Here is a 24,506-nt window from a genome sequence, read left to right as displayed (position 1 = left end):
TGTATCCCTTCTCATTACTTCTGCTTCTGGGATAGAGGAGGGAAGTGGAATGCATTCTCAATGTACAGAAAACCTCTAACAAATACAGTCATTCAGATTTCCAACCTCTGTCCCTTTTCAACTTTTTGGTGCTATGTGCAAATCAGAGTATGGGAATTTTGAGTATCTTTGAAGTTTTTCTAAGGTTTCATTTGGTGATTTCCTGAAGTGGTGGCATATGATATCCAGGAAGAGATGAGGAGAAGTCAAGGTCTTTTGTCCCTTTCAATTCGGCCTCCAACTAGCTTTGTGCCCTTAGCAATTCAGTTTTTTTCCTCTTGCCCTCAGTATTTATATATCTTCTTTTTAAGAGTAGTTTGAGATAACAGTGATATAAATAAGTTCATTAATTTGTTCCTCAAACATTAATTGCGTGCTGAGTATGTGCAGGCATTATACTGGATGTTTGGGATACAAAGATGAGTAAGAGGCATTTTTTGCTCATGGAAAGAATATAAAGTAGTAAAATGGTGTTGTTAGTCTCCTTGACCTGTATTACTTTTTCCAGATTATTTTTCATCTACTCTGTTTTTGAAAGTTATTTTCAAAATGCCATTTAGCTGGCATTTTATCTACTTTATATCTACTTTATGTATTACATATACATAGATGTTACATCTACTTTATATCCTTTATGGCTATCAACCCCTCTATTTCTCCTCATCCCATCCATCAGTCATCTCCTTTATTTAATTTCCATCTTACCCAGATTAGATACCACAGTCTTTCTTTTTAGAAAAACTCTTACTAAATCTGCAACAAATTACACAAACTTGGTGGTTTAAAATAACACTAGTTATCTTACAGTTCTGGAAATCTGAAGTCCAAAATGGATCTCACTGAGCTAAAATCAAGGTGTCAGCAAGGCCGTATTCCTTCTGGAGGCTCTAGGAGGGAATCTGTTTTTTTTGCCTTTCCAGTTTCTATAATAGAGGCTGCTCAAATGTCTTGGGTTGTGGCCCTATTCCATCTTCAAAGCCAGTGGTGGTTGGTTGAGTTTTCTCATGCGGCATCACTGATAGTTTTCTGTTGTTTTATCTCTTCCTCTCACTGTCCAGCCTTCCTCTTTCACTTGTAAGGACCCTTGTGATTACATTGGCCCATCCAGATAATCTGTGCATTTCAAAATCCTTAGTTTAATCACATATACAGCGTCCCTTTTGCCATGTAAGGTAACATTCACTTAGGTTTTGGGGAATTAGGGTGTAGATGTTTTTGGAGGCTATTATTTACCTACCATATCTCACTTGTATGTTTTTGCATTAATCTGACAAAACTCAATCTTGTATGAATCCAGTTATTTTGTCCCTCCCTTAAGGTGAGTTTCATGTGCTGCCAAAGAGAGTTATACAAGAGTTAATTGATAACAATACACATTCATGATCATCAATCTCAAGTATACCATAGCCAGACTATCTTACTATTTTTTCTGGTCAAATAGTTCTCTTTTCTTCTGTGATTATTTCAGACCTTTGCCATGCTCCTCAAACCTCTGATAAATTCTACCCTCCAGCATATGACTTCACTTTCTTACAGGAGAAATCAAATTCATTAGTCAGAAAACTTCCTCAACTTCCTGATCCCAAATGTGTCTGTCTTCTCAGTAGCTGAGCCTGACATAGAGATTTGAAGTTTGCAATTCAGTGAGTTTTGGAAGTTAACATTCATGCATAGAAGCACTACTGCAGTCAAAGTTCAGAACACTTCCATCATCTCCAGGGATTTTCTTTTTATTTTTTGAGATGGAGTCTCACTCTGTTTTCCAGGCTGGAGTGCAGTGGTGTGTGATCTTAGCTCACTGCAGCTTCTACCTCCTGGGTTCAAGCAATTTCCCCACCTCAGCCTCCTGAGTAGCTGGGATTATAGGCACCAGCCACCATGTCCAGCTAATTTTTGTATTTTTAGTAGAGACAGGATTTCGCCATGTTGGCCAGGCTGGTCTCAAACTCCTGACCTCAGGTGATCCACCCGCGTTGGCCTCCCAAAGTGTTGGGGTTACAGGCATGAGCCACCGCGCCTGACCGGTTTTCTTATCCTCTGCTGATTCTATCCCTCCCTATAACCCTGGCTCTAGACAACCACAGATATATTTTCTGTCACTGTAGATTAGTTTTCATTTTCTAGAACTTCGTATAAATGTGATCATATTGTGAGTACTCTTTTTTTAAAAAATCTGGTGTCTTTCCCTCAGCATAATTTGTGTTTATGTTGTTGTATATCAGTAATTCATTCCATTTTTTTGCTGATTTTATATACCTATATATGCACGTGTGTGTGTGTGTGTGTGTGTTCATTTTTCTTGGGTGCATACTAGGGAGTGGAATGGTTAAGTGGTTTTTCCTTTGATTTGCCAGAAGGACTCATAAGTCTCATAAGCAGTTTATACTCATGGCTAAGATTTATTACAACAAGGGATGCAGAGCAAGCAGCAAGAAAAAGATATGTGTTTGTGATGTATAGGGAATTATGGCATAGGCTTCCTAGTTCTTTGTTGACTGAGCACACAAGACATGTTTTCTCTCTGACAGTGAACTGCAGAGAAATGTGTGTATTGTTTTTGCTCAGGTGAATTTTAGAATTCAAGACTTTTTGTGGGTTTGGTCACATAGACATATCTTGTTAGTCAGCCACAATAAGTGAAACTCAGGTACACATCGTAAAGCTTGATGTTTGTACATGCAGAGCAGTCTGATAGGCCAGGAGACATGGTCCATTGCTCCATGTGTTCATAACAAAATCATCAATCACTACCACAAAGAAAACTCTAAACATCCACATTCCCGAAGGTTGGCCAAGGGTCAATCATGGTTTCCTTTGGGAAATATAAGCAGTAAGCCATCATGCCTGTGGCATTAACTTTTTCCTCAGTGTTGGCACAGTAAATGTACGTTTAGCTTTTTAAGAAACCAGAAAACTCTTTTCCAAAGTGGTTGTTCCAATCTGTAGTCCCACCAGTAGTATATGACCAATCTAGTTGCTTCACATCTTTGAAACACATGGTATTAGCTTTTTAAATTTTAGTCAGTCTACTGAGTAGGGGTTTCCCATTGTGATTTTAGCTTGCTTTTCTCTAATGGCTAATAATGTGAAATCTTTTCATGTACCTTTTGCCATTCTTATTTTTTTGATGTGAAATGTCTGTTCAGATCTTGCCTCCTTATTTTTGTAATTGTCTTCTTATTACTGAATTGCCAGAGTTTGTCATATATTCTAAATACAAGTCTTTTGTCAGATGTCTGCATTCCAAATACATTTCTCCTATTCTGTGGCTTGTGTTTGGGGGAAGAATTGCCATTTTAATGATGTTGAATTTTCCAATCCATGAACATGGTATATATCTCCATTTATTTAAGTCTTTAAATTTTACTCAGCAACACTTTTTTGTCTTCAGTGTGTAGGGCTTACACTTATTTTATTACTTTTATTTACAATTATTTTATATTTTTGATGTTATTGTAAATGCAGTTATTTTTGAAAATTTATTTTGCTTTGAGATGATTTCAGTATGAATGTGGTGTGTATGTGTTCGTGTGCACGTAAGTCTGTGTAATTTTATCACATGTGTAGGTCCATGTGACTCTTACCACAGTCTGGATATACAGCAGTTCCATCACAAGAATTCTCTGTGATATCCTTTATAACCTTTATAGTATCTTCCTTCCTCATCCTCTTCTTAGCTTCTGGCAACCACTGATCTGTTTAGCATTTATAATTTTACCATTTTAAGAATCTTATCCAGTGGAATTGTGTAGTATGTAATCATTTAACGATTGGCGCTTTTTTCCCCCACTCGGCAAAATGTCTTTGAGATTCACACACGTTGTTGTATATTGTTTGTTCCTTGCTGAGTAAGCATTTCATGGTATGGCTGTACCATAGTTTGTTTAACCATTTACCCATTAAAGGATATCTCGGTCGTTTCTAGCTTTTGACTATTTTAAAAGAAAGCTGTTACGAACATTCATATACTGGTTTTTGTGTGAACATAAGTTTTTATTTCTCTGGTGTAAATGTCCAAGAGCATAATTGCTGGATTATATGGTAAGCACATATTTAGTTTTGTAGGAAATTGCTGTACTTTCTTCCAGGGTGGCTATACCATTTTACATGACCATCAACAACGTGTAAGTTTCTCCTCATCCCCATCAGCATTTGGTGTTGTCACTATTTATTTTAGCCATTCTGATAGGTGTGTACTGTATCTCATTTTAATTTGCATTTCCTGGTAACTAATGATGTTGAAATTCTTTTCATGTGCTTATTTGCCCTTTGTATATCTTCTATATTGATGTGTTTATTCCTATCTTTTGCACATTTTCTAATTAGATTCCTTGTTTGTTTTTACTGTTGACTTTTGAGAATTCTTTATATATTCTGAATACTCATCTTTTGTTGGATATGTGGTTTGCAGATATTTTCTCCCAGTCTGTGACTTCAATGCTATTATTTTTGAAATTACATTTTTCATTTGTTCATTCCTAGTATGTGGATATACTACTCTTTTTATATAGTAATCTTATATCCTGATTTTGTTAAATCTGCATACTATTTCTGGTAGCTTTTTTGCAGATTCCTTAAGATTCTTTACATGTTTTTTTACAAGTAAAAACATTTCTTTTTTAGAAAATACTTCTTCTTGCCTTTTTCCCTTGGCTGCATAGGATATTTTCCTTGTACTAGGTAGGATATCCAGTACAATGTTGATGAGTTGCTGAGAGTAGACCTATTTGCCTGGATCACAATCTTAGAGGGAAAGCATTCAGTCTGTTACCACTTTAGCTGTGGTTATTTTGTAGGTACCCTTTATCAAGTTGAGAAAATTTCCTTCTATTCCTAACTTATACATTTTTTTTTTCTGTCATGAATCAATACTGGATTTTTTGTCAAATGATTTTTCTGTGTTTGTTTGCAGTATAATATATTTTTTCTCTGTAGTGACAGTGATTACTTTTCCAGTGTTGCACCAACATTGTCCCTGGATTGAACCTCAGTTCGTCATAATATATTACTTTTTTATATATTGTTGGATTTGAATAGCTAATATTTGTAATATCTCTGGATATTTGGATAAGAGATGTTTGTAATATCTCTTATGCATATACTCATAAGTTATATGCCATGCCAGTTTAACTTTGATATATTTCTTATTTAACAAGAGTATTTTGTTTCGTTTTTTTCCAATTCTTTATGGAAGAAGAGTTGAATTTTTGGGACCAAGTTTTTTTGGTACTTGTGGTATCATTTTGTTTATCTTAGATACTTCCTAGACATAGTTTAATTATTGGAACTTGAATTTCTAAAATATCTTAAAACAGCTTTTTATATTTATAATGTAAATGTTGATCTTGAAATTGTAGTTGCTGTCTGATGAATAAAATATTGGGCATAAAAGAGAAACTGTTTAGTCTTAACAAATTACCAAGCACATGATTTTTAGCCTTTATCAATACTGATAGATGAGAGAGAGCTTAGGGAAGCATCTACAGTTTACTTGGCATTACTGTTATTTGAATGAGAATGAAATCGGTTGATGAAAATTAAGTTTTTTGGGGGGAGACCCTCATTTCTGTGTAAACTTCTATATGTACTTATAAAAGTATTCAAAATGCAATCTAATGTTTGTAGTAGGTCACTGAGACTCTACAGTATATCTGGTGTCTCTTAGGAAGGCATCAAATGAACTTCTTTGATCCAGAACTCTAGCAGTTAAGCTTTGTTGAGTCTATTCCTGTCATGACGATAAGAGAATATTTCTAGGTTTTTTGCCCATCCCTTTCAAGTGCTTGTCAGATTGGTTGGTTATTGCTACATTACTCAAAAAATACTGAGGTATAGAAAAGGGGACTAGAACTTGGGTCCATAGACTTAGACTGTCTCTGCTGTGTCATATAAGGTGTCTTCTGCAAGTCAGTTAGCCTGTCTAATCTTTACTTTTATTTAAAATGGGACTTGATGATAGAAAAGAGTGTGAAATGGAAATACTCTGTTTTGTATTTCAGTCTGAAAACTTGGAGAATACAGTAATCATACCAGATATCAAACTACATAGCAATCCTTCTGCTTTCAATATTTACTGTAATGTACGCCATTGCGTTCTGGAATGGCAGAAAAAGGAAATATCGTTGGCAGCTGCATCTAAGAACTCTGTGCAGAGTGGAGAATCAGATAGTGATGAAGAAGAGGAATCCAAAGAGCCCCCTATCAAGCTTCCAAAGGTAAGCCACTGAGTTCTATTAATATTTAGATGTATAACCTGCAGGTGTTCTGGCTGTAATGCATATATATGCATTGTTAAAATACCTTGCTTTATGTAAAATTACATGCTAAAGATAACATGGCTTATGGGCAAAAATAGATTTGGAGCAGAAAAGGAAAACTCTGCAACTTTATATCTAAGGTGCTAACAAAGTCAATAATTGATAATTCACTGGAAAGCGCAGGAAGGGAGATGAGTGGATTGGAGTCTGTTACAGGGGCAATTAAAAAATGTACAAAAGCAGTAGGCTGGAAATGCTGGTATAGAGGCATGGAACCATGGCAGATGGAAGTAGAGCTCTGAGCCAGTGGGCTGAGAGTAAGGTGGACACAAGAAAAAGCCAAGAGCCCTGGAAAGCGGGGAGGTGCTCCTCACCTGGGATGCAGGTATGCAGTTTTATTTCTCTTGAAATAGAACTACAAAGCCTCTCAGCTGTGTGGTAGCTAGGCTGAGAGCCTTTTCCTTTCTGCCTAAGCTTATAATTGTACTCTTGATATTGTGGCTTCCCTTGATTAGGGGAAAAAAAAAAAATCACATATGAACCAACTTAACTTTTGCATTATTCTGATATTACTCCCTTATTTACCAGGAGCATATAAGCTAGTTGGTATTTCTACAATAGAAACATGTATTGTAGGCCGGGCACAGTGGCTCACACCTGTAATACCAGCACTTTGGGAGGCCGAGGTGGGTGGGTCACCTGAGGTCAGGAGTTTGAGAACAGCATGGCCAACATGGTGAAACCCTGTCTCTACTAAAAATACAAAAATTAGCCTGGTGTTGTGGCGGGCGCCTGTAATCCCAGCTACTCAGAGGCTGAGGCAGGAAAATTACTTGAACCCAGGAGGCGGAGGTTGCAGTGAGCTGAGATCATGCCATTGCACTCCAGCCTGGGTGACAAAGTGAGACTGTCTCAAAAAAAAAAAAAAAAAAGAAACCCGTGTTTCTTTTTGTACTCTGTTCTGTTTAAGTATTGGTATATTTAAGACTGGAAGGTTATTTTATGTATTTAATATATTTTTTTCTATATAGTAAGTATAGTTAATATTTATAACAAAAGAATAGGTGAAAATATAGACATTTTTAAATGGTGCCTTTATATGACTTATGCATGTTGCTTTTTTTCTAAACAGAGATACTCAAAATGATTTTATAATTATAAGTGATTTATGTACTATTGCCTTTTTACTAAACTGATAACCTTAAAATTATGCCTTGAAAACTTATACATTTCCACAAGGGATTGTGTAAATATTTTTTATGACTTGGAAATAGCAGCATAAATGGAACCTGGTCTGAGTTCTTTTGCACATTTTATGGTGGCTGTTCCTAAGTATACCACCATCCTTAATCATATTGTCAGGTTCTTCTCACCTTATTCTTGGCACATGGCTTGCTTCATATTTCATAGAGTAATAAAGGTTTTGTCCACTTACTCAGCTTCTTGATCAGCCATCTTCACATGTCCTTTTTGCCTCCTGTTTTAGAGTTGAGACCCTTTTCTTAATTTCTTATTTCCTTTGTCTGCAACATCCTAATTGCTACTCTAATAGCCCCTTCCTTCCTTCCTTCCTTCCTTCCTTCCTTCCTTCCTTCCTTCCTTCCTTCCTTCCTTCCTTCCTTCCTTCCTTCCTTCTCTCCCTTCCCCCCCTTCCCTCCCTTTCCTCCCTTTCCTCCCTTTCCTCCCTTTCCTTCCTTTTCTTCCTTTTCTTTCTTTCTTTGATGGAGTTGTGCTTTTGCCGTCCAGGCTGGAGTGCAATGGCATGATCTTGGCTCACTGAACCTCTGCCTCCTGAGTTCCAGCAATTCTCCTGCCTCAGCCTCCTGAGTAGCTGGGATTACAGGCATGTGCCACCACGCCTGGCTAATTTTGTATTTTTAGTAGAGATGGGGTTTCTCCATGTTGGTCAGGCTGGTCTTGAACTCTGGACCTCAGGTGATCCACTCACCTCGGCCTCCCAAAGTGCTGGGATTACAGGTGTGAGCCAACACACCTGGCTAAAAGCTTCTTTCTTTAACCTAAAACAAACATGTTTATCTTCACTATGGGAGCCCCTCTAGGTAGAAATTATGGTCTCTAATTGTAATTTCTTATGCTTAACTAGGAGAGATTGAGATAAAAAAACAGAGTTGAGTTAGGACGTAAGGCTGCAGGACTTGTATAATTTACTTTTTAGTTAGAATACCAATTCTGTGTATGTGTGAGTCACACTGTTTTATAGTAATTGTGCTACTTAAGTTCAGTATTGTGAGAGAAAACAAAAGCCTGGATAAATTGTTTACGTAGGTATGCAGGTTTTGAATAGTAAACTGTAGTTCAAATTAAATTGCATAAACAAGAACAATGGATTCTTAGGCTGTTTTAAAACATCAGGATTGGTGAGTATTAAATAAAATATCAGGCATTCTTAAGATAACCTTTTGCAGCATAATTAACAGAGTCAAAGGGGGATCTTTCAAAGAAAATTAAAGAAGATCAGATAGCCCAAGTGATTAATACTGAATTTTCCACCAAGTACTGACCTGTCTGCAAACAAGGTTAACATGGGTTATGGAGCCAAACTGCTGGGGTTCAAACACCATTAAAATTACTAGCTATGTGACACTGGAAGTTATTTGACACATCCATGCCTCAGTTTTGTCATCTATAAATTGGGGGTTGCATCTACCTCTTAGGGTTGTAGTGACAATTTAAATGAATTAATGGATGTTTAGTGCATGAGAGAACAGTACCTGGCAAAAAGAAGTGCTCAGTAAATGATATATATAGTTATAAGTGTCAGGTTAGGTGCAAACAAGAAAATGTGTAGGTGCAAATGAATTTGAGAGGAACTCGTCAGTTTATTAAAAAAATTATGCAAGCAAATGAAACTTCTAGAGAATCAGTGCAATCACCTGATGAATGAGAGATGAAGAGAAAGGAAGAAGTGATGAGATGCCTTCATGCAGAGGCAAGCAGATGCTATGGGTGAGGAGTGAAACTTTCAGGTGATATTTTTTGGCAGTCATTTCCATGACATGAAGGATTGACACTGAGGACAAAATTAGTCTCGTAAGGTTTGAGGTGATGGGATTTGAAGGCAAGTGGGAAATGTTGGTATTTTTGTTTTCCTTTTGATCATCTCTGTGCCTCAGCCTCAAATGCTGCTGTCTAGTATCCTAGTTTGCTTCCTTTCTTTGTTCCTCTGTTGCTCCTAAGCATGTGGCTGTCCCATTCCTTCTCACATGAGGTTTCTGTCTCTCCTACTCTTTTTTTTTCTTAACATGATTAAGACAGTTTTTAATCTGTTGTTGAAGTGTTGTTGTAATACAGTTTTATTTTTCCCATTCTTGAGTTTTAAAATTTAGTTATTAATAAATTGAGTTTGACTGTTATATAGATCTTATCACCCTTTTGTTGCTTTTTGCTTTTGTTTTTGTGTTTTGCGGCTCAGTAATCATTGATATATTTAAAGGAGCTTTCTATTCCCTGAACGCTTCTGGAACATTAAGTTTTTTACCCAGCTCAAACTGTCACTAAACTCTACATCCTCTAAAACTTTACAGATTTTACAACTACATAATTTTTATTATTTTTATTTTTGTTTTTATTTTCATTTTGAGACAGAGTCAGGCTCTATCACCAGGGCTGGAGTGCAGTGGCATGATCTCAGCTCACTGTAACTTCTGTGTCCTGGGCTCAAGCGATCATCCCACCTTAGTCTCCCATGTAGCTGGGACTGCAGGCGTTTGCCACCACCCCAGGCTACTTTTTGTATTTTTAGTAGAGATGGGGTTTTGCCACATGGCCTAGGCTGGTCTCGAACTCTTGAGCTCAAGCAATCTGACCGCCTCAGCCTCCCAAAGTACTGGGATTACAGGCATGAGTCACCATGCCCAGTGCATAATTTTTAAATAGTAACAAACACTTAGAATTCATATTTCCCATCTGAACCCATTTGAAGCCAGTCATGCCACATTATTAAAAGATTTAGACTTACATAGGATCATTTCTTTCTTAATTCAGTATATTTTTTTTGAATTTGTAGCCAGCATTATATTAGGTCCTGAGAACAAAAGGATGAAACATAATTCCTGCCCTCAAGAAAGCATTGTCTTGTAGATATAAGAACCAGGTCAATAAATATTCTCTAGTGCCTTAAGGATTGATAGGGAGTGCTAGATATAGTGGAACACGTTAGAGAAAGGACTCAACACTGGCTGAGATAGAGCAAGAGAGACAGCAGGAAGCTAAATCATGAAGGGCCTCATGTGCCATGTATTTCAGATGTTATCTCGTGATTTGTAAATATTGAAGATTTTAAGCAAAAGAATATCATCAGACTTGCGTGATTGCATCGGACTCACCACCCTTTAGTTATGGATATGCCTTACTAAGACTGGAATAACTTTGTAAGTTTACTCCTGTTAGTAAAGCATATCCATAACTAAAGAGTGGTGAGTGAGACTGGAGACAGAGGAACCATTTAGGCAATTATTGCAGTTGTCTAGAGAGTGTTAATGAGGGTTGGAATTATGGTAGTGACAGTGTTTTGAATCTAAGAAATGTTAAGCAGAATTGACAGGCATTAGTAATAAATTGGCTCTAAAGGCTGAAAAAGAAGGCAGAATATAAAGTTATTCTTTAAGGTTCTGTGTGTTGAGGCTATTTACTGAAAGAGGGAAAACTGGATGAGGAACAGTGCTTGGCTGAAATGATGATCAAGTTTAGTTCTGCACATGCTGATTTTGAATTAAATGTCAGGTGTCCAGTGTGTGCTATGTAGGGCTGAAGTTCGAAAAATAATTGCCAGCTAGAAATATAGATTTGGGAGTTATCACTATGTAGGCACAAGTTGAAACAAATTTCTGTGAGCGATGGGAGGGAGTGGGATCAAGAACATTGAAAAAATAGCTTTGAAAAGTTGAAAAGTTTTGAAAAGTTCTCTTCCTCTGAGTGTGAAGAGAAGGGAAGATGGTAGTAGTCATAGATACGTGGGTTTTTTAGACAAGGAACTCAGAAACTTCATACTCATACTTTTTTTTTTTTTTTTTTTTCTGAGATGGAGATTCACTCTGCTTGCCCAGGCTGAAGTGCAGTGGCACGATCTTGGCTCACTGCAGCCTCCACCTCCTGGGTTCAAGTGATTCTCCTGCCTCAGCTTCCCAAGTAGCTGGGATTACAGGCATGCGCCACCATGCCTGGCTACTTTTGTATTTTTCGTAGATAAGGGGTTTCTCCATGTTGGTCAGGCTGGTTTGCAACCCCTGACCTCAGGTGATTCACCCACCTTGGCCTCTCAAACTACTGGGATTACAGGCGTGAGCCACCGCACCTGGCCCCACATTCAGAATTCTCTGCCTTAGCCTTCTCCTCCTCTCCCTCTGCTGCTGCCTCTTCCCCCTCCCTTTTCCTCTGTCTCTAGAGTTTTAAATTTTTTATTACTTGTAGATATTATCACTGTACCAAATATTTGCTTTATACAAACAATTTTAAAAGGCAGTATACTTCACTCTGTGGTAATATGTAAATATAATTTTGATTTCCTTTTGAGCTTTTTCAAATATATAAGTATTGGAAGTGATTTTAGGACTTTTAACTGAACAAGATACGATTTTTAAGGGTAAAGAGTTAATTATTAAATCCAAATGTGATGTAACTAAACTTTTATGATCACGCTCAATCATGAAATAATAAAGTCACATTTGGAAATACATGGTTTGAGATGGGCAAAATCAAACCTTGAAATTATATATCATTTTATATCATTTTTCTTTGGCCAAATATATTTTTATCTTACTTTCCTAGCATATTTGGCTGTATCAGGTAATTATTTCAGCTTTATGTTTCTTTGTCTTTCAAATATAATAGATAACCTTCAAAATTTAATTGTTTGAGAGCAGCAGTAAAGATAAAATTCAGTAAATTTACAAAAGACTTTTCTGAAGAGAAGTGTGAAACCGTGTGTTGGGTAATTAGTTATAGTTCGTTATCGAAAGTATTGAAGCTTCTTGTGTTCTTTTATTGTTGTAATTATTATTTTTCTTAAGTGTCACATTTATTTATTTTGCTAATTGTACATATTTATTGTAGATAATTTGAAAAATCAGAACATTTTTCTAAAGAAGAATGAAAAATCAGAAGTAATATTTGAAATCTTGTTAACCAAAATATACCCCTATATAAATATTTTTATTTCTTTTGTCATTTTTTCTAGGTACACATTAAAATATGTTTTTTATACACAAATGAAATAATACTATATTGACAGGACTATATTTTTTCTGCTTATGCTTCCTTCCTGATACTGAAGGAGGGAGAAATATATGTTTTCACTGACTATAAGACTTCTGTTTTAAAGTCTACTTTAAAAGTTCAAACTCTTGGTAAAATATTTTATACTTAGCCAAACAGCAGAAAAAGACTTATTTAAAAACTTGTCTGGTAACTGTGTGCAAGAATCCATAGCTAAATATTAAAACTTCTTTAATAGTTGCAGAACGTGAGGTTGATTTTTATTGTATATTGAATATATATTCCTATTCTGAAAATGAATGTTTTCCCATTTGTTAAACAAAAAGTCTACAATGAACCAAGATGTAGATAATTAGTGAGACTCCCACAGTGTTTAACCCAGACAGATGAAGAGTTCTCTATCATGATCATTGTGACCAAAGTTTTGTGGGCCAGTCTCACTGAAACCAGCTGGCTCTGTTTCTAGGCAGCCTACCCGAGTTGCCTATTGCCATTCACTTATTATCACACCTTAAACTTACCAGAGAGATCAAGAACCTGTTCATTAGGTAGACTTACTGTTTCTGGCAAGGTTCAGTAATTCCTTTGTCACTATAATAAATGAACCTTAGCCAAAAATGTCATCTGTGAAGAATCCTCTTGGAGTTATGAAAAATCATGGTTGGTAGCAGAGTAAGCAATCTGAAAGAATAACAGAATATAGTAGTCTTCCATTGGCTTGAGAATAGAGCACCACGTTTTGTACTTTGGAGATCTTTGACTTCAGATTTCTCTTTCCTGTAAGTACATAAGCAGATACAAACCTTGGACAGCATGTTTTTATTTTCTAGTCCATTCCAGGAAAATAAACTATATCAAATGTAAAAGTTTCATCACTTAATGTGTTTAATCAATTGAAACTCGCTATGCAAGTTCTTCTGTAATATTAGTTATAATCAAGTCTGTTAGGATTTTATATAACTTCTCTAAAGATAGTCCTCCTAGTCATTTGACTTCTCAGCTATAGCTATTGTTTCCAGAAAACTTGTAAATGTTAATCAGAACTACAATTGACTTACCTTCAGCTGATTTGCCTCTTGTCTAGAAAATGTGTTTCTGAGATGCAGTGGTTTTTAGCAAACAACTTAGTGAATAATTCAACAAATATTTAATGTATGCCTACCATATGCTAGGTAATTGGCTAGGCATGAGAGGTATTAAGCCATTTAAGACATGTTCCGTGTGTATTGGAAGATCACAGTATAGTTGGGAAAATGAAAACAAAAATAGTTACACTATAATGTAATAAATGCTGTAACAGAGGTCTGTACTGAGTATGAATTATATACATGACTAATTTACCCTGTTAGATTATAAACTCTTAGAGGACAGGGTCTAGTATACCTTCATATTTCCTAAAGTGAGTTTGCACAATGTGAGTGCTTAGGAGGTATTTATGTAATATGTGAATTAATGCAAAAATATCAGCAGAGAGAATATTCTTCCACTGTTGTGTTTAATAGAATTAATGGTTTCAGGAGTTTCTACTAATTAGTCTTATTTTGATTTTTCTGTTACTTCTCCAAACAATTTACTTAATACTCCTGAACTGGTTCTCAGAATGTTGACATTGCCTGAGAAATGGAATTTGTCTTTTATCAGTCTTGTGAAGGTATATCCTTAACTTATTCTTTGCAATTTGCTCTCTCAATCTTTAATAACAGATTTATCTCTTTTGCTGGATATAGAGTCTGATTTTTCTTGTACCTGATGAGGAATGGTAAGATAATTAAAGGAAAAGTACCAGTGATATTTTTAGCTAAGCCGTTTTAAATTGTTTTGTGATCATCCTACAAGAAGGGATATCACCTATAAATAATAATATAGTGATTGTACCATTACAGAAAAGGCTAAGATGAAAAGCTCCTTATAAAATCTTTTTACTGTATGTGCTATGTTGACTTTATTTTTGGTTGTAGGTAACAATTAACATGACTTTTGACAAAAAGAGTACTGAGTTTTCCTTGAGTACAACCAAATGAACTTTGCAAATTAATACAGTTTATTCTGAGTGAATGCAATCTAGTCTCTAGTTCATTGTTATAAGCCATTTTCATGATGTTTTATATGGCTCCATTATATACATATACATATACATTATCATTTGCTGTGGAAGTAACTTGTACCAACTAAACTGCTTAGAAAGTGTTACTAGCTTACCTGTCATAAAGTATATATATTTTTTCCTTTTAAATAGATTATTGAAGTTGGCCTTTGTGAAGTTTTTGAATTGATCAAGGAGACACGATTTTCTCACCCATCCCTGTGTCTCAGGAGTCTCCAAGCCCTGCTCAACGTGCTGCAGGGCCAGCAGCCAGAAGGCCTCCAGTCTGAGCCACCCGAGGTCCTAGGTAAGAGCCAAGACTCATTCAGTGAAGCATTTAAAAGTGAATATAGTTAATAATAGAGTATTATACACTTCAAATTGTTAAGAGAATATTTCTAAAGTTCTCACTACCGAAAATGTTAAGTACTTGAGGTGATAGATGTTAATTAGTCCACATTTTATTCATGAATCACTTTATATCCTATAAATTTATACAATGATAAATTTTTTTTATTTATATCCTATAAATTTATACAATTATAAATTGTCAATTTGCAGTTTTTAAAAAGTGAAGAGCTTCCTTTATGAAGCACACACAATAGCCTATAATGTAGTCTTTATTTAATTGTGGTATGGAAACAGCAGGGGTATAAGTTTTAGAGTATTTTTTTCTGTGTTCCTCTGAAGTTATGGTTTAAGAGTTGAAGTTCATGCACACACATTTCTCAATTAGCATGATGAAGCAGGGGGCAAACAAAACATAAATCCCTGAAATCCAGAAATAATCCTCAAACCTTAAGGTCACTATTAAATTAAATCGTTCTTATTAAACTTTTGGCCAAAATAGCTAACATTCACTTTCTCTAACTTGTTACTCTCAATAGTTTTGAAAAACAGGGAAAAGGAAATAAATGCCACAAACCCAAAACAGTACAATTAGTTTCTAAATTGAGGGGACATTTTTTTTTGTATTCATCATAAATAAAAATCTATTTGTGTTATGGATTAAACTTCTGACTTAGCAACTTTCATTAAGTAAATAAAATGTTTGCTTTTCTTAAAGTGTGTTCCGATTCTTGCCTTTCATATCAGTGACCTAGGCTCAACATGTAATCCTTTAAATAAGATAGGAGCTTTTACTCAAAAGGTATTAAGGAATAGAAATATGGATGGAAGCATAATTTTTAGCTGGTTAATTGCTTTTTTTCTCCAATGCTAACTATGGGTCTTTAAACTGTCTGAAGTTTTCTAGATCCTTCTAGTATTATAGGAAAATTCTCTGAAGTACTAGATCTGTGGTTCTCATTATGTGGTTCTCAATTCGCATTAGCATGTATCAGAGTTATCGAGGCCTTCCCTATGGTGTTTCTGATTCCATAGACTTGGGGTGGGGCCCAAGAATTTGTATTTGGAGTAAGTTTCTTGGTGATGCAGATGCTGGTTTGGGGACTACATTCTGGTTTAGACTAAAGCTTGGTCCTTTTTTTTCTACTTGGCTGTTTGGATTTTGTAGGACCCACCTGTGAGAACCAAATTGCATGAACCTAACTACATGTCAGATTTTTCTTTTTTTGGTCGCATGTGGTGATTCAGTTTTTGTGTTTGACTTGTTTGTTGGTTGGTTGGTTGGTTTTAATGGGAGGGAGGATGCTGGTCATTAAAACAAGCTGAGGATTTTTTAAACCATCCCCCTCACATACACAGTTATTAAAAGCTATTATCAAATGAAAGCTGTCATGTTGACAAGCAGGCGCCGTGTTGGTTATGGTTAAGATAACACCATTGATCATATTAATATTGTGAAGTGCTGCTTGACTGGACAGCATTTTACTGAAGATTTGACTTATTTTATTTAACAATATTTTGCTGGGTTTTCTTGGCTTTGGTTTTGTCAGTTAGCAAATAATTGGAATGTTAAAATACCCACTAAGACTTGTATGTCATATTTCCTCCTTTGAACATGTTATTTCTCTCCTCCTAAGTCTTCTACAATTCTCATGTCTTATGTCAATTGTTATATACTTTTCCTTTGTATCCGTTCTGTATATACTTTCTTTCCTTTATTCTTTTAAAACTAGACTTGTTCTTAATACTAGCTTTGAAATATAATGTGTGCTTTAGTCTTACCGTCTTGCATCAAAACTTTCACATTGGCTGGGTGTGGTGGCTCACGCCTGTAATCCCAGCACTTTGGGAGGCTGAAGCAGGAGGATAACTTAAGGCTGAGAGTTTGGGACCAGTCTGGGCAACTTAGACCCCTATCTCTGCAAAAAAAAAAAATTTGGTCATGGCAATGAGTGCTACTCAAGAGGCTAAGGTGGGAGGACCGCTTGAGCCCAGGAGTCTGAGGCTACAATGGGCTGTGATTGTGCTACTGCACTGCACTCTAGCTGGGTGACAGAATGAGACCTCATCTCTACCAAAAAAAAAAAAAACCCGAAAAAAATCCCACAAAACCCAAAAGCTTTTCACCTTATTAATCTGTTTGTTTTTATTTTCTTGTTAAAAGTTTCTAATTCTGCTGTGCTGCCTTTCGTCTGTCTTCCATCCTTTCAGTGTTTACTGCTGATCTCATCACTGCTTTGGCTTATTTTTCTATGTAAGGGATTTCTTATCACTTCATATTTTCTATTTTGTTAAATTAGCTCAAAGATAAAAGCACTGATTTGGTTCTTTTATAATAAATTTCTGTTGAAACTTGCCTCTCCTCCTTTTTTTAATCTAATATCCCAATCTTATTGGTTATTCTTTTTTTCCCCATTTGGTTGTTTTCATGTTATTCATGAAAATATGTGTATATTTATGTAACTCTTACTGTAGAATATCTTGATGATTAGTATACACCAAGCCTCTTCTCTTTGCAAATAGATTTTGATTTTTAAATTATTTATTTAAAAATGTATTCCCTTCTGTTTAGTTAGATTATAGTCTCAAGTATTCACTGAAATGTAATAGCACCCCCTTTGTTATGTGCTAAGAATGTATGATACCATTGCTGTTATTATGGAACTTAGCATCAGATATGTGTATAATTACAAGTGTGGATAAATTGTATGGAGGAAAGTAGAAGGAGTTCTGAGAGTCCTTTTTTGTTTTTTGAAACAGAGTCTCGCTCTGTTGCCCAGGCTGGAATGCAGTGGTGTGATCTTGGCTCATTGCAACCTCCACCTCCCGGGTTCAAGCTATTCTCCTGCCTCAGCTTCCTGAGTAGGTTGGACTACAGGAGCGTGCCACCATGCCCAGCTAATCATTGTACTTTTAGCAGAGACAGGGTTTCACTATGTTGGCCAGGCTGGTCTTGAACTCCTGACCTCAGGCAATTTGTCTGCCTTGGCCTCCCAAAGTGGTAGGATTACAGTCATGAGCCTCTGCGCCTGGCCATGATTCCTTTTTTAACTTAAAAAATTTTTATTTACTTATCTTTAGGGACAGGATCTCAGTATATTGCCCAGGGTAGACTCAAACCCTGGACTCAAGTGATTCTCCTGCCTCCACCTCCCAAGTAGCTGTGACTATAGGTATACACTGCTGCACCCAGCTCCCTAAAAGCCTCCCTGAAGATGCGACATTTGAGATTTAGAGGGTGAATAGGAGGGAGTGAACTAGATTGTAAGTGCTCCAGGTAGAAATAACAGCATGCAATAAGGCTCTGAGTCAAAAGGAGAATGCATGAAAAGAAGAGCAATATGGCTAGAATGTGGAGAGTGAAGGGAACAGTCTTGTGACAGGTGAGGAAAGAGGCAGGGACATGTGGAGCTTTACATGCCATGTTAAAGAATTTGATTATTGGGCTAGGAGGAATGGAAGGTCGTTCTGTATTTCATTACGCTAAGAATATTGTTTTTAAAATAGCCTGTTTTCTTAAATTATTTGCTTAAATTATTGACTGTTTTCTTTCCCTGGAATCTTAACCTTTTTGAAAGGGTAGAGACTTTCTTTGTCATGTTTGCCAATACCCTAATGTAGAGTAGTTGCTAATGTGCGAGAGTTCAGTAAATATTGGCTGAATAATCAACAGATGTACTCGCTGAAGGGTAATAAGTGGAGGAAGGATGGGTAGATGGAAATATGGACAAACAGGGATAGATGAAAGGATGGAAGGAAGGATAGCTGGAGGAAAAGGTAGAGGAAAGGATAAATGGAAAAAAAATGAAAGTATAGGATGCGTACAGACAAGTGAAGAGAGGAAGGGAGAAAGAAAAGAAGGAAGAGGAAGACAGAAGGGAGGAAGGAATTAACAAAAGAGTGAAAGAATTTTAAGTAGACAATTAGATTTTTGGTTTGAAATTCTCCCTATTGGGGCAATAGCGAATGGTAAGAGATAATTTCTTAACACTTTTTAGTCAAAGAGATGATGATAGCATGGATTGGAAAGGTGGTGATGAGATAGAGAAAAGTGGTTATCAGTTAGGATGTAAAATAAACAGGGCTTAATTTGGGATTAGCTGTGGAAGATGAGGGATTGGTAGGGGCTGCCTAGGTTTCTGTAAGTTACCAGATAACCCACAGGTGGCATTTTAGTTTTTAGAGAATTGCAGTACATTACTCCTCTTTCTCTTGTTCTCCTCCCTCTCTCCCTTCCCTTTCCCTCTCTTCATCTTTCTCAGTTTTCTGACTCTCTTTTTCTCTCTCCATCTGATTATTCACTCTGTAAGGATTTTTAGATCTCTCTTCTATGGAAGAAATACCCAGATGTCTGTTGATTGAATCTTGGATGGAGGTGTTCAGGGAATTTTGTGTGGAGACCTCTGCTGGTTTTAAAACATTTGTGTGTGTGTGTGTGTGTGTGTATGTGTGTGTGTGTGTGTTTCATCTTCACCACTAAATGACTTTATGATTTAGGAAAAATCTTTTGACTACCCTGTATCTCAATTTCATTGTTAAAGGAGGAGAATATCTGTCCTATTGACTTGGAGGTTTTTCTAGGGTATAAATGAATTACATCCTCTCTAAGTGTGAATTGCTATTATGTTAATGATGTAACCAATTTTATATTAAAGCACATTATGGCATATGTTTTATGTTTCTATTACTTTGAAAATATATACATAATTTCCTGGACACTTAACATCTTAAGAAGCCTCCTAATCTAAAAGGTAAAATAAGTATGATGAGTAGTCTGTTACTTGATAGGATGAGTTTCTTGAATATGTGAATGTCTCTAGGCAAGCTTGTTTTAAAAGACCTTAGATTTTCTCTTTTTACTAAGAAAAACAAGGAGTTGAACTGAATGTTCTTTAAGGCCCTTGTTACATAAATATTTCAACTTTTGGGGAAAAGAGTAACTGGAAAGAAACTAATGCAAAGTAATTGTTCTAGATTCCTTAAATTTTGTTTATAATGAGACTAAAAATAAATAAATATAGGCATATAATGTTCTGTATGTTGGATGAATATAATTGAATTCTATTTATCCACAGAGTCTCTCTTCCAGCTTCTTTTGGAAATCACTGTTCGAAGTACTGGGATGAATGATAGCACAGGACAGTCCTTAACAGCACTTTCCTGCGCTTGCCTCTTTAGTCTGGTGGCTTCTTGGGGAGAAACAGGAAGGACACTTCAGGCCATCTCTGCTATCCTCACCAACAATGGAAGCCATGCTTGCCAAACTATTCAGGTATTTCATATTTATATCTGCTTAGAAATTTGTAAGATGACAAGTTACAGTTTCATCTCAATTTCTGTCAATAGGAATTCTGCTTTTTCACACTCATTACAGTAACTTGATCTAAGATTGATACATACGTAATCTACAGTATTTCAATTACATGATATGTATGTTTAACTCTGAAGCTTTAAATATAATAAAATGAATTTTGGCCAGACCTCTTAAATCTTTAAGCTGGTCTTTGCCTTAACACCGTAGCCTTCTCTTTCCTTGCTGTTGTCTTGCTCTCTGCGTTCTCCCCTCTTCCCATCTTTCCCTGAATTTTTTAGAATGGAATTCATTCTTAGTTTTAAATATCTTTTCTCTGTTGAAAGAAAAAGATATGGTATCCATATGATATATTTTTATTGGTTGATTATATGATTTTTAATGAGTTGAATTGTTTCTGAGTTGCTTCAGCTATGTATAAAACATTTTAGGCTTTTAATATTCAGTTGTGGAACAGACAAGCTCGTCACCATTTTAGTAGTGGGAAAAATAATCCTTCTTATAGGCAAACTTGACTTAATTATTTGGGAAGGCTCTGGAAATTGAGAAAGAAGTTACGATTTTAAGACCTGACTGTCTACTCTTCTCTGGCCCCTTGGGCAACCCCAGAGCAAGTGGAAGGGCTGCGTCAATCCTGTTATTAGCAGACCAAAGATAGCAAAAGGAGTATATTGGTCATTTTCTGTCTTATTCAGTGATCTTGAACTCCCCTTGTCAAACAAGAGCCATTCCCTTACTCTAGATTTCTGCTCTTTTCTTCCTTTCTGCCTTGCTTGGAATCCTTTTGTCCCTTTTTATGGTCCTTAATTATTTTGAAGTTGCTCTAATACAACTGTGGTTTTCAAGCTGTGTTCTGTAGACGTGCTTTCAGGATTTGGCAAATGTTTAATTTAAATATATGTTTAAAATATACAAATATTTTTAAAATTGTAATAAAATAATGCAAACATTCAGATACTATATACCAGATTTTAATAGGATAGTGCCCACCAACATGTGAGCTTATGAAGTTTGATATGATTTGCTTTGATGTAGAGACTTAGGAATGCCATTAGAGCTCATAGCAGGAGTACGTGAACTACGTTCATGGAAAGCCTCCCAGAGGATATGAGGTGAGATCTAAACAATGGGTTGAAATTAGCCAGGAGAAATTGTTGGTGTTGGTGGTGTAGAGAGAGAATGTTCTAGGTATCCACATGCTAAGGCATGGAGGTGAGAGTAAGAGTGGAGTATTTAAAAGCTGAAAGAAGTTTAGTATAGCTATAGCATAGAGAGCTGGCAAATAGTATACCCACAACATAGAGAGCTGGCAAATGACAGAGACAGGACTCGAGGGCTTATCTGTCTCCAATATTTTCAAAACTACTTGATCCTCTGAATCAATAGCTATTGTTCTCTACAGACCTACCACATCACTACATCCCCAACTCTAGCTGAAACACCATATTAAAGCCCATTACCTTAACATGACTTACAATGCTCTTCATGATTTGGCCTTTTATCTACCAGCTTCATTTCTCAAAACTCTCCTGGCCTGACTGTTGGTAGAGGGAGAAAAGCTTTCCCTGATGATGTGTGCAGTAGTCCATTTTCACACTGTTGATAGAGATGTCCCTGAGACTGGGCAATTTACACAATAAAGAGGTTTAATGGATTTACAGTTCCACTTGGCTGGGGAAACCTCACAATCATGGTGGAAGGCAAGGAGGAGCAAGTCATGTCTTATGTGGATGACAGCAGGCAAAGAGAGCTTGTTCAGGGAAATTCCTCTTTTTAAAACCATCAGATCTCGTGAGGCTTACTCACGATCATGAGAAGAGCACAGGAAAGACTTGCCCCCATGATTCAGTTACCTCCCACTGGGTCCCTTCCACAACACATGGGAATTCAAGATGAGATTTGAGTGGGAACACAACCAAACCCTATCAGTGTGTATAACTATTCACATCTCAGATTTATTTTGGCACCCAACTGCATATTACTTGTCCATTTCAAAAAGCTTAGCAGAGAGTTTAAAGCAAGGTAGACACGGTAGTACTGCAAGGTGCAGTATTGAAGGAGACTGAAATCCTTTCTGGAGGGTTGAACTCTCGACTTCAAAGGTTTTCTGCAGATAAAACACTGTTTATTGCATTTGAGCTCAGAAACAAATCAATAAAAAAAGCACATGGAAAAAGGCACCATTATTGAGAATTAGCAGAAACAAATATGGTAGAATCAATCCTGCCAAATCCTTAGATATTGAAATTATTTGATATAGAATGTGTATGTGTATGAATATATAAAGTATGGTTAAAGTAATAAAAGAAAATACCAAAAGTATGATTAAGGAGTGAGAATATAAAAAGTAGTCAGACATTAGGAAAAAAAAATTGAATTCCTAGAAATGAAAAAGCAAACAATTACAGTTAGAAACTTAAAATGGGTTAACTATTGTATAATATGATTGAAGGTGGAAATGGCGAACTGAAGGATAAAGAGGAAGGAATTATCTTGAATGCAACAGAGTGACAAGGAGAGAAATATGGAAGATAAAATAAGAAACATGGATCAAGAATGACAAAATCTAATGTAATACAGTCTGAGTTCCACAAGGCAATAATAGATTTGTGGAGATAGAGTACTTGAAATAATGGCTAAGATTTTACAGTATTGGTGAATGACATGGAATCCCAAGAGTAAAGAATTCTACCTTGCTTGAGATTTGCTTCTTATAGATGAACTTTTAGTTGGTACTTTTTGCTGGCATGCGAAGTATCATTCTGAACAATTTATTGTCTTATCAATGATGATATGTTACCAAAGTATCTTTGTTTTGTGTTTGTAACATTTTAAAATGTTTTTTCATTTTTTTCTTCTCTTTTGGCTAGGTGCCAACAATTCTAAATTCGCTACAGAGAAGTGTACAAGCAGTTTTGGTGGGGAAAATTCAAATTCAGGACTGGTTTAGTAATGGCATTAAGAAAGCAGCTTTAATGCACAAGTGGCCATTAAAAGAAATATCTGTTGATGAAGATGACCAATGTCTACTTCAGAATGATGGATTTTTTCTTTATCTGTTATGCAAGGATGGATTATATAAAATAGGCTCTGGATACAGTGGAACAGTTAGGGTAATGTGCTTTCTTACAGTTCCTTAATTATACAGAGTTATAACCATAACGAATTGTGTTCTGTGTGTTTCTAGTTTCATTTCTGGAATGTGACCTAATTTGGGTGTAATAATATTTATTTGAAAACTATAATTGAAATACAGGCGTTAAATGTCATTCACCCATTTGTATTATTTTTCATTGACTGTTGATTATGAAACCACTGATAGACTAACTTTTTTTATTTTGCAGGGCCATATATACAATTCTACATCCCGTATTAGAAACAGAAAAGAAAAAAAGTCTTGGTTAGGGTATGCTCAGGTAAGAGACTATCCACAATAAACCAAAATTTTCTCATCTTTTAAAACATGTGATTTGTCCTTGTTTAATCAATAATGTCACTTCTATTTAAACAAAAATGATATAGTTTTACTAATATGGCCGTAACAACTGAATAGTGTAGTGTAAAGAACACTGGCTCAGAACTCATAAGAGGTTCAGTTTTAGTTCTGGCTCTGCTTATTACTAGCTATATGACTGGACAACTCATTTAACTTATTTGGTCCTCTGTTATTTAGCTTTAAGATGGGATTAAACATACCTTCTTTAGAGTTCTTGTTTAAGTGAGTCTCTAGATAAGAATTGAAGACCACTTTTATCATTAGCACTTTTTAAAAAAATTGAGACAGAATCTCGCTGTGTCATCCAGGCTAGAGTGGAGTGGCGCAGTCTCGGCTCACTGCAACCTCTGCTTCCTGGGTTGAAGAGATTCTTGCACCTCAGCTTCCTGAGAAGCTGGGACTACAGGCCCATGCCACTGTGCCTAGCTAATTTTTTTTGTATTTCTAGTAGAGACAGGGTTTCACCATGTTGGCCAGACTGGTCTTGAACCCCTGACTTCAAGTGAGCCACCTGCCTGACCTCAAATGAGCCAAAGTACTGGGATTACAGGCCTGAGCCACCCCACCCAGCCTGATTAGCATGTTTTAATTGGAAATGTATATGTGTCCTGAGGCCAAATTAGGGTTTCTTACCAGAAACTCTTTCATTTTAGTCTAGTTTCAGTACTTTCTAGGAAACAGTGTTTGGCCTGCTCAGTAGACAGCTACCTGCATGGAGAATATGCAAAGAATCACAAG

The 24,506-nt window shown here is 36.2% G+C and overlaps 1 protein-coding gene across 18 annotated transcripts in view; it reads left to right on the top strand.

Moving 5' to 3' along the window:
• The window catches only part of MYCBP2 (MYC binding protein 2), a 283,622-nt gene that overhangs the window by 32,414 nt on the left and 226,702 nt on the right, over nt 1-24,506 (top strand). For all 18 annotated transcript variants that reach the window (XM_021929688.2, XM_021929697.2, XM_021929696.2 and 15 more), the window contains exons 3-7: nt 6,039-6,254; nt 14,767-14,920; nt 20,037-20,233; nt 23,143-23,385; nt 23,617-23,688. In XM_021929688.2, the coding sequence (XP_021785380.2) occupies nt 6,039-6,254; nt 14,767-14,920; nt 20,037-20,233; nt 23,143-23,385; nt 23,617-23,688 (882 nt within the window). The remainder of the gene's footprint in view (nt 1-6,038; nt 6,255-14,766; nt 14,921-20,036; nt 20,234-23,142; nt 23,386-23,616; nt 23,689-24,506) is intronic.

This window comes from Papio anubis, chromosome 15 (assembly GCF_008728515.1).
Source record: "Papio anubis isolate 15944 chromosome 15, Panubis1.0, whole genome shotgun sequence".
Classification (NCBI taxonomy): domain Eukaryota; kingdom Metazoa; phylum Chordata; class Mammalia; order Primates; family Cercopithecidae; genus Papio; species Papio anubis.
This window is presented reverse-complemented; position numbering and strand designations above follow the sequence as displayed.